The sequence below is a fragment of the Oncorhynchus masou genome, chromosome 29, assembly GCF_036934945.1.
Source record: "Oncorhynchus masou masou isolate Uvic2021 chromosome 29, UVic_Omas_1.1, whole genome shotgun sequence".
Taxonomy (NCBI): domain Eukaryota; kingdom Metazoa; phylum Chordata; class Actinopteri; order Salmoniformes; family Salmonidae; genus Oncorhynchus; species Oncorhynchus masou.
In genome coordinates this window covers 45,384,361-45,395,790 of record NC_088240.1, presented here as the reverse complement: position 1 = coordinate 45,395,790, position 11,430 = coordinate 45,384,361, and the positions used below count along the sequence as shown (strand labels likewise).

The window sequence follows — 11,430 nt, the reverse complement described above, 5'->3', positions numbered from 1 at the left end:
GACTTCAAGCAAACCTCAGTACATAAACACAGTTGTGAGTATCCAAAGTTCCACAGTGTTCAAGGGTACAAGAATTGTTGTGTGTCCCACGTGGGTTCAATGAAAAGTGTCCCTTCTCCAGATTCAGACACATGGTGGTCGTGACTGGTGGAAAGGGAAAAATAACCAATCTCTCCCAGTCCACACCCACCCCTTCAGTCCCACCCCTTCAGATGGCACCAAACGGTTGATATTGTCTGCTCCAACCAATGGCGTGCATGCGCAGTGTTGCTCTGCATCATGCAAAATGTTATGTCTGGGTACAGGCTCCAATTTTTTGCTCTTCCCCGCGCTTTTGTGGCGTCATCACTTTGACTGCTCCCGAGGCCAGACGCCAGCAATCCGAGTGGTTTCTATGTCAGATCCAGGACTGCTGGTAAAGCCAGTATTTCCTGGTTCCGAAAAGTGGTCTGGACTTTCTCCCCCTTCTAGACTTCAGCAAGCACCTCAGAGTCTATTAATTCAGAATGCTCATGAGCCACCACCGGCTATTGCAATTGACTGGCTGTAGGCAAAAAGTTTTACACACATACTGCACATGCTGGTGTCCCAAACCAGAAAAATAAGTGTCTTCCGTTTTGGGGTTTCGAGCGAGACTCACTCGCAAATCACATTTTTCTATCCACACAGGGGGTGTCCAGGTTCTGGCTCTGATAAGACCAATTTCGGCTGTATCACGCAGTGCGTTTCCGCCAGTGCCTGCGCCTACTGGGGTTGATGGCTTCTGTGACAGAAGCCGCTCCCCAGGGGCTATTGTTGTTGCAGCCTTTTCAGTGCTAGGTGCTAGTCGCTCACCTAGACGCATCTCCCAGCCTAACCGCTTGCTTCTGGTGTCCCTGTCGGGGGTACGGTGGCAGACCAACTGTTATTGTCATGGGGACTCTAATGAGTTCAGTTTTACTCTGCAGGGTGTTCACGACAAATGCAACCCCCAGAGGGTGGGGGGGGGAGGGGGTATGGACAGCGGCGTGGAGCCTGGAGTTCCTAACGGTCTATCTATCACTCAGGTGCTTCCTCCCACCTTTGTTGGACTGGCTTGTGCTGGGCAATATTTACGGCGGTGGTGGCATACATCAACAGAAGGTGGGGGACTCAGTCTCTCTCCCTTCTAACCTTGGTGATACCCATTGCTATGGAGCAGTGTGCACATACTCTCGTTTAGGGTGATGCATGTACCTGGTTGCCTCAACTCGGGTGCAGATCTTCTATCCAGGGGTGCTCTCTCTTAGGAGTGGTGGCCACACCCCTAGGTGGTCTCCCAGATGGGAAATGTTCGGTATGGCCAACGTAGACCTTTACGAGTCACGAGGAAGCACTCTTTATCCTTTATTTCTCTCGATGAGGGACCAGAGTGCTCTGTTGGGAACGGATGCACTGATTGATATGGAATTCACGTTTAAAAAGCATACAGTGCATTTGGAAAGTATTCAGACCCCTTGACTCTTTCCACTTTATTTACATTACAGCCTTATTCTAAAAAAAATATTTGCACATTTATTTAAAAAAAGAAACATATACATTTGAAGTTGGAAGTTTACTTACACCTCATCCAAAAACAATTAAACTCGACATAAAGTCCTGACTGAAAGTCATAAAACCTGACATAAAGTCCTGACTGATGTCTTGAAATGTTGCTTCAATATATCCACATAATTTTCCTACTTCATGATGCCTTCTATTTTGTGAAGTGCACCAGTTCCTCCTGCAGCAAAGCACCCCCACAACATGATGCTGCCACCCCCGTGTATCATGGTTGGGATGGTGTATCATGGTTGGGATCATCTCTAGGAGAGAGAACGCGTCTCCTTCCTGAGCGGTATGACTGTTATGTGGTCCCATGGTGATTATGCTTGCATACTATTGTTTGTACAGATGAACGTGGTACATCCGGGAGTTTGGAAATTGCTCCCAAGGATGAACCAGACATTTGGAGGTCTACATTTTTTTCTTGGCTGATTTCCCTTGATTTTCCCATGATGTCAAGCAAAGAGACACGGAGTTTGAAGATAGGCCTTGAAATACATCCACAGGTACACCTCCAATTGACTCAAATTACAGTGCCTTGCGAAAGTATTCGGCCCCCTTGAACTTTGCGACCTTTTGCCACATTTCAGGCTTCAAACATGAAGATATAAAACTGTATTTTTTTGTGAAGAATCAACAACAAGTGGGACACAATCATGAAGTGGAACGACATTTATTGGATATTTCAAACTTTTTTAACAAATCAAAAACTGAAAAATTGGGCGTGCAAAATTATTCATCCCCCTTAAGTTAATACTTTGTAGCGATTACAGCTGTAAGTCGCTTGGGGTATGTCTCTATCAGTTTTGCACATCGAGAGACTGAATTTTTTTCCCATTCCTCCTTGCAAAACAGCTCAAGCTCAGTGAGGTTGGATGGAGAGCATTTGTGAACAGCAGTTTTCAGTTCTTTCCACAGATTCTCGATTGGATTCAGGTCTGGACTTTGACTTGGCCATTCTAACACCTGGATATGTTTATTTTTGAACCATTCCATTGTAGATTTTGCTTTATGTTTTGTATCATTGTCTTGTTGGAAGACAAATCTCCGTCCCAGTCTCAGGTCTTTTGCAGACTCCATCAGGTTTTCTTCCAGAATGGTCCTGTATTTGGCTCCATCCATCTTCCCATCAATTTTAACCATCTTCCCTGTCCCTGCTAAAGAAAAGCAGGCCCAAACCATGATGCTGCCACCACCATGTTTCACAGTGGGTATGGTGTGTTCAAGGTGATGAGCTGTGTTGCTTTTACGCCAAACATAACGTTTTGCATTGTTGCCAAAAAGTTCAATCTTTGTTTCATCTGACCAGAGCACCTTCTTCCACATGTTTGGTGTGTCTCCCAGGTGGCTTGTGGCAAACTTTAAACAACACTTTTTATGGATATCTTTAAGAAATGGCTTTCTTCTTGCCACTCTTCCATAAAGGCCAGATTTGTGCAATATACGACTGATTGTTGTCCTATGGACAGAGTCTCCCACCTCAGCTGTAGATCTCTGCAGTTCATCCAGAGTGATCATGGGCCTCTTGGCTGCATCTCTGATCAGTCTTCTCCTTGTATGAGCTGAAAGTTTAGAGGGATGGCCAGGTCTTGGTAGATTTGCAGTGGTCTGATACTCCTTCCATTTCAATATTATTGCTTGCACAGTGCTCCTTGGGATGTTTAAAGCTTGGGAAATCTTTTTGTATCCAAATCCGGCTTTAAACTTCTTCACAACAGTATCTCGGACCTGCCTGGTGTGTTCCTTGTTCTTCATGATGCTCTCTGCGCTTTTAACGGACCTCTGAGACTATCACAGTGCAGGTGCATTTATACGGAGACTTGATTACACACAGGTGGATTGTATTTATCATCATTAGTCATTTAGGTCAACATTGGATCATTCAGAGATCCTCACTGAACTTCTGGAGAGAGGTTGCTGCACTGAAAGTAAAGGGGCTGAATAATTTTGCACGCCCAATTTTTCAGTTTTTGATTTGTTAAAAAAGTTTGAAATATCCAATAAATGTCGTTCCACTTCATGATTGTGTCCCACTTGTTGTTGATTCTTCACAAAAAAATACAGTTTTATATCTTTATGTTTGAAGCCTGAAATGTGGCAAGGTCGCAAAGTTCAAGGGGGCCGAATACTTTCGCACTGTATGCACGGTATGTCAATTAGCCTATCAGAAGCGTCTAAAGCCATGACATCATTTTCTGGAAACTTTCAAGCTCTTTAAAGGCACAGTCAACCTAGTGTATGTTAACTTTTGACCCACTGGAATTGTGATACAGTGAATTATAAGTGAAATAATCTGTCTGTAAACAATTGTTGGAAAAATGACTTGTGTCATGCATAAAGTAGATGTCCTAACCGACTCGCCAAAACTATAGTTTGTTAACAAGACATTTGTGGAGTGGTTGAAAAACGAGTTTTAATGACTCCAACCCAAGTGTATGTACATTTCTGACTTCAACTGTATATACCTTATTTCCATAACTATTCAGACACTTTGCTATGAGACTTGAAATTGAGCTGGGGTGCATCCTGTTTACATTTTAATTTTACCTTTATTTAACCAGGCAAGTCAGTTAAGAACAAATTCTTATTTTCAATGACGGCCTAGGAACAGTGGGTTAACTGCCTGTTCAGGGGCAGAACGACAGATTTGTACCTTGTCAGCTCGGGGATTTGAACTTGCAACCTTTCGGTTACTAGTCCAACGCTCTAACCACTAGGCTACCCTGCCTCTCCAATTAATTAATTAATCACCATTGAGATGTTTTCTAAGACTGGATTGGAGTCCACCTGTGGTATATTCAATTGATTGGACAAGATTTGGAAATTCACGCACCTGTCTATATAAGGTCCCACAGTTAACAGTGCATGTAAGAACAAAAACCAAGCCATGAGGTCAGCGAAATTGTCCATAGAGCTGTGAGACAGGATTGTGTTGAGGCACAGATCTGGGGAAGAGTACCAAAAAACCTCTGCAGCATTGAAGGTACCCAAGAAACACAGTGGCCTCCATCATTCTTTAATGGAAGAAGTTTGGAACCAGTTAGCTGCTCGGCCATACTGAGCAATTGGGAAAGAAGGGCCTTAGTCAGTGAGGTGCGCAAGAACCCGATGGTCACTCTGACAGAGCTCCAGAGATCCTCTGTTTAGATGGGAGAACCTTCCATAAGGAAAACCATCTCTGCAGCACCCCACCAATCAGGCCTTTATGGTAGAGAGGCCAGATGGAAGCCACTCGTCAGTAAAAGGCATATGACACCCCGCTTGAAGTTTTCCAAAAGGCACCTAAAGGACTCTCAGACCTTAAGAATCAAAATTCTCTGGTCTGATGAAACCAAGATTGAACTCTTTGCCCTGAATGTCAAGAGTCACGTCTGGAGGAAACCTGGCACGATCCCTGCGGTGAAGCATGGTGGTGGCAGCATTATGCTGTGGAGATGTTTTTCAGTGGCAGGGACTGGGAGATTAGTCAGGATCAAGGGAAAGATGAACGGGGCAAAGTACAGAGAGATCCTTGGTAAAAACCTGCTCCAGAGCACTCAAAACCTCAGACTGGGGTGAATGTTCACCTTCTAACAGGACAACAACCCTAAACACACACCCAAGACAACGCAGTAGTGGCTTCGGTACAAATCGCTAATGTCCTTGAGTGGCCCAGCCAGAGCCTGGACTTGAACCCAATCAAACATCTCCGGAGAGACCTGAAAAATGGCTGTGCAGTGACGCTCCCCATCCAACCTGACAGAGCTTGTGGGGATCTGCAAGGAAGAATGGTAGAAACTCTCCAAATACATGTCTGCCAAGCTTGTAGCGTCATACCCAAGAAGACTCGAAGCAGTAAACGCTGACACAGGTGCTTCAACAAAGTACTGAGTAAAGGGTCTGAATACTTATGTAAATGTGATATATATTTTTTTTATATAAATTTGCCCAAAAATATACCAAACAGTTTTTGCTTTGTCCTTTTGGGGTATTGTGTGTACATTTGAGGGAACTTTTTCTTCTTTTTTTTGCAAATAATGCTTTAACGTACAAAATGTGGAAAAAGTCAAGGGGTCTGAATACTTTCAAAATTGCCTGTACATGGCGGCTATTTCAGAATGTCATGTGTGAATTGATGGTGCCACTCCAGGGGCTCTTCCGCCAGTGGTGCAGTTCCTCAAAGGGTGTGCACTGGCTCAGACCAGTCTCTAAACCTATTGCAGCCACTCGGGATTTAGCTTTGGTTTTAGGTGCTCTGTGTGTGACCCTTTTGAACCACAGGAGGCTGTGGATCTGAGTTTCCACTCCTACAATAACTACCTGCTCATGGCTTTGACCTCAGATATGCATGTTGGGAACCTCCATGTTTAACACCCTTCCTGTACTCAGTTCCCCCTGTGTGATGTTGCGTCCAAATGCAACCTTCACCCCAAAAGTCATGGCTATATCCTACAGGTGTTAAGCATTTTTTTGTTGATATTTCCCTTTTCAACTCCTCCTTTTGCTTTTGCCCGTTCCAAGATTTACGCATGTACATTGAGCGGACCAGGCATATCCAGTTCTGTGACTAGCTTTTTATCTGTTTTGCTAATCCAGCTCACCAGATTTTTGTCTGTTTTACCTATGAAGCTCGCGACTGGGTGCTCTCTAGGCAGCGCATCTCCCACTGGATTGCGGAGACTATCTCCCTGGCATATAGCAGCAAGGGACAAGTGTTACCTAGCGGTGTACGTGCCCACTCCACTGGGGGTCTGGCAGAGTCTTGGGCGTTATTTAAAGGGTTGACTTTAGGGGAAATTTGTGTTGTGGCGGGTTGGGCTTCAGTGTGCTTACAGCTGGGACAGGGGAAGGTCACTAGGCAGCATGCAGTGTGCGCACTTCCCAGAATACAGCTTCTTGTGGGGTCAAGGTCTTGGAGGTCTGCAGTGGACCGTTTCATTTAGTATTCGCTGGGCTCAGCTTTGGGCTTGATTTCATTTCCCCATAGTAGAGTTGTACCAAGAGTACTAACTGAAAGGGAACGTAACATTATGACTATAAATACTGTTCCCTGAAGGAGGGAAATAAGGTACAACACCAGTTTGGTGAAGAGCAGTATTTAATTGAAGGAATAAATCTGAGCTTCACATTTATCACCTGTGGAAGGCCGGGCTTCCAGCAAGGTGCTGATTTCATTGGCCTTGTCAGGCTTGATTTTAGTTTTTCAATCAAGTTTGCGGGGTGCGACTACACCATAGTCGTGTTGTACCTCGTTTCCTTCCTTTAGTGAATGGTAGTAATAGTCATAATGTTATGTTTTGGCCCTCCTGAATACATTTTGTGAAGTTACTTGTGAGCTTCTGCATTTGACCTACAAATCAAATCAAACCTCCCTGCTCACTGTGGCACCATCCCACATGCACTGGAGACCACACGATTGGTTAAAAATTACAAGGGGGCAGGAGCTAAGGGGGGACAGGGCAGACATATCAGCATGCAGCTGTCATTCTGATGCCTTCTGGTTGTGTGGCTGTCTCTTCCCCTAAGGACCTGCCTGGCAGAGGTTGCGGGACATCATGAGTGAGAAAGCTTAGCTCTTTTGGGACAAGAGCGGGGACAGACAGTGTACATTTGGTGTGACTGAGCCTGGTGCATACTGAATTGGAAACAAAGTGAGTTTGTCAGCCAATCCTAAGGGTCAAACTGGGAAGTTTACAGTTTTACTAGAGTTCAGTGCACATTTTCTTTGACTCACGCTAAACGAGTTCAAGCCAAGGACCGGCTCAAGAGAGTTGAGAAGCAAGAGAAACCAGCCAGGGGAAAGGAAGGTGAAAGGCAGAGGCCATCAACTTCTAGAAGGCAAGACTGGGAGCTGTTAATGCAACATGATCCTGTGGGTCTTGTCCTAAAAATACCGCCAGGCAGGAGAACGTGCACAGACTGTATGTGCCTAATTTTCCCAATTGGACTTCCAAAGCCGTCACAATTTTTTATTTTTTTTAGCTTGGGCACTTTGAAGGTAATCTAATCCAATGTTATGAAGTTTATTTGCTTTAGAACTATGATAGTAGAAGTTTCAGGGATATTCTTAGCGATTACATGAGCCCATTCAAACCACTTTAAAAGTTAGTGTTACATTTGAGAAGCTAAACAATAGTTATAATAATCAAAATGATCAAGTCTAGATGGGAAACTTACTTTTAATCTTCTCTTGAATCTCTCTACGTCAACTATCTACAATAAATTAAGAAAAAGTGTCCAGTAAACATTGGGACCCATTTTGAATACTCAACTAATGCTATTATAAGAAGGCATCACTGTGACAATGAAAAAGGCAGAGGTGCAGATGACCCTGAAGAAGGGAGCAGATGAGCGGGTGCGCAACGTCCCGAGCCCCATCTTCCTGCCAAAGCGGGCCAAAGCCAATCCTATCCTCGATCAGACGGTCCCAGACTCGGGGGCCTCTGCGTTTCCCACCCAGACCCCTCCTGTGTTTGTACGCAAAATGAGGAACGCCGCTGTGGGTACTGGCTGCGACATCCGCCTGAAAGTGGCGGTGGCAGGAGACCCGCAGCCCTCGCTCTACTGGTACCACAATGACGACCTGCTGAATATGGATAATCAGGAATACGGGGGCCTCTGGATCAGGGACTGCAAGCCCAGTGATGCCGGCCTTTACACCTGCATTGCCAACAACCATCTTGGGGAGGTGCGGAGTAGCGCCGTGCTCGCCGTCCTGGACCTGGGGGAAGGTAATGTAGACAGGTCACTTATCCTATTGTTTTGTGTTAAAAGTCCTTGACCTCTTATCAATGTGTTTTTCTACTCAGTTCTGGCACAATCAAGGATGTTTGGCGCCCCCCCCCCATACATGCCCCCAATTAATACTCCTAGGTGTTTCAAGCCATTCATACTTATGAGTATTGATCCAAGAATATGTGAGCAAATAAGGTTTGAGATTATTTAGAAAAATTTAAGCCATTTACATTATCTCCACATTGTCATGACATAACAGTTTACCTATTGAATCTCTCAATGTTCAAAGCTTGTGGAAAGTTGAAGGGTTCACATAAATAGCATAATGAATCATTTAATTGAACCAGTCATAATGCGTGAATTGATTTGAAGCTATGTTTGTGCAGAGCTAAAGAGGGATTCATAGTGAAGACCAACAAAGACACAGTGGCAATGTGATAATGGACAACTTGTCCAACAGGCTGTACATTTGTAATGGTGGATCATAGGGAAGAGTTGGGTAACACTTGACATACATCCTGCAAGTATAATGTATTATGATGTAGTTATAATGCATTTTATGATTATATGCCCCCCTTATAATGTTGTGTTATCATTTATGATGATCCTGACTAACCAGCCATTTTGAGTCAGTTGAAATGTTGATACATAGAGACATAACATATTATAAAGCATTGTGTAAGTCATATATGCTTACAACACATCATAAAGAATTATACCTTCATGCTTCAAGTTAAGTGTTACCAAAAGTTGTATAGAGGTTAGAGTGCTTTTTCCTGCTGTGTTACCTTGTGTTGTCCTGATGACTGAATCCTGAGGCCTGTTTTGTGGCTGCAGGAGTAATAGGATATCCAAAATCACTGCATAGAAGTATGGCAGCCTACAGATATGACATGTTGCTTTACGGTTGTGTTTGTAAACTGCATCAGGTCAATAAAGTAATAGTCTAATAAGTCTTGAATTCCCAAAATCTCAAATAGAATCATGTAATATAATGTATTATAGCATGGCTCTGTCTTGTTTGGAGTTCTTGGGTCCTGGATCAGCAGGTCGTTCGAGATTGACCAAATTAGATGTCCTGAGGAAGTCGGGAAAAGCCTTTAAAACTGTCCACTAGGGGCAAGTAGGCTTGGGTTTTGCTAGGGTGTTGTGGACTAGGGTGGTAGATGTGTGACTCTGGATTAGAAGGTTGTGTATTCAATCCCATTTGTGGACAGTAAAAAAAAAAATTGAACCCTATCCCAAACCTTCACTCTTACCTTAACCATTTTGAATGAGTTCCTAAATTTAACCCTTAACTTCAAAATTTGACGTTTGGAGATATGGAACGATGCAACTACATTTCAGACACAGTTCAGTGTGTCAAATCGGAGGGCCTGTTGTCTGAACCTCTGGCAGTCTCTATGAGTGTACCACAGGGTTCAATTCTCGGGCCGACTCTTTTCTCTGTATACATCAATGATGTTGCTCTTGCTGCTGGTGATTCTCTGATCCACCTCTACGCCGACAACACCAATCTATATACTTCTGGCCCTTCTTTGGACACAATCTACCTACCTCATCCCCATACTGTTTTTATTGACTTTTCTGTTCTTTTGCACACCAGCATTTCTACTTGCACATCACCATCTGCTCATCTATCACTCCAGTGTAATTTTCCTAAATTGTAATGACTTCGCTACTAATGGCCTATTTATTGCCTTACCTCCTTACTCCATTTGCACACACTGTATACAGACTTTCTTTTTTTCTATTTTGTTATTGACTATACGCTCGTTTATTCCATGTGTAACTCTGTGTTGTTGTTTTTGTCGCACTGCTTTGCTTTATCTTCTCCAGGTCGCAGTTGTAAATGATAACTTGTTCTCATCTAGTTTACCTGGTTAAATAAGGTGAAATGAAAAAACAAAAACAAAAAAAAAACAGAGCAGCAAGGAGCAACAAAAACCCTTTGGAGATTGACGTTTGGAGCAAGTTCGAAATTTGACATTTAAAGAAAATGGATGAATGTCTAATACTGTAGTGAGACTGTGAGAGCTTATTTCCTGCATATCTTTCCACATTTTCAGGATAAACTTTATCATGTTAGCCTTTAAGTGTAATTTTACATTTCCAGGCTACCTGGATGTATGTTTAATCTACGATATTAAAAACATACAGTGGCAGTGTGATTGAATCAAGCTCTCAGTCTTACATAGAGCCTTACATACGGATATGCATGTGTGTACAATAATCTGTAGGGTATGTGCTCATTATTAAATCAGTGACACCCTTTAGTTGTATGAAAATCAGCTATATGACTGATAGACCAATGATTCATGCATCCAGGAATCAGCACGCAATGATCACACTACTGAGCCAAGCTGAGCTGAGCCAAACCAAGCTGTATTGGGCTGACCTAGTTACGCATCCACCATAGTTGCTGGAACCGTGTTGAAAAGCAAAGTGTGAAAATATCAGACCATACACAGTTTTGTTCAGGTCTGGATGATAGTATGAAAAGGGTAATAGATGTTGTTTGGAAATACATAAATATGCCTGTCTTTCGGCCATGTTTGTCTTGTAGGATGGGTTGACTGGTCTTGATCATCAGATGTAATACCAGGTATTCAGTGGTATACAGATCTAGCGTTTTTACCCTGGCTAAAGTCTGCTCCCAATCAGAGGAATAACTGTTTCAAACATGCCTAAGATCTCCTGTTCGCACTGCAGCTTCTTTCATTGCCGGCGTCGGGTTAAATTTTTTAAGGCAGTAACTTTTACAGTACAAGTTGTTTGTGTGGAACAAGCATTCAATAAAATTTGATTATACTGCAGCTTATACTCTTATGATATTATTATGCAACAGTGTGGACTTGAGAGTTTCTTGTTTTCGTACAGAAATTACAGTATGTGATTCAAATATCACCTGTATGGCATTTTTAGGACACCCTCAGCTTCAACAGCCTCCTCTGTCTTTACTGCTACAAAGTGCTTTTCAATCAAATGGGTGTAAACAAATGATTTCTTGCTCTTTGACTCTTGAAACTGTCCTCACTTGAAACTCTGTGTTTCAGTCCTCAGCCCTGACTGTGCCTAGTCTACAGCTGTCCTATCAGTCATTGGTAGTGCCTTACTCTTCTGCCTCTCTCTCTCTCCCTCTCTCTATCCCCT

General features: G+C 43.3%; 1 protein-coding gene across 1 annotated transcript in view; it reads left to right on the top strand.

Moving 5' to 3' along the window:
- The first annotated feature begins 7,718 nt into the window (after positions 1-7,718).
- The window catches only part of LOC135519625 (striated muscle preferentially expressed protein kinase-like), a 132,554-nt gene continuing 128,842 nt past the window's right edge, over positions 7,719-11,430 (top strand). Inside the window, 1 exon segment of the mRNA XM_064944865.1 lies at positions 7,719-8,273. Coding sequence (XP_064800937.1) covers positions 7,847-8,273 — 427 coding nt within the window. The 5' untranslated portion in view covers positions 7,719-7,846.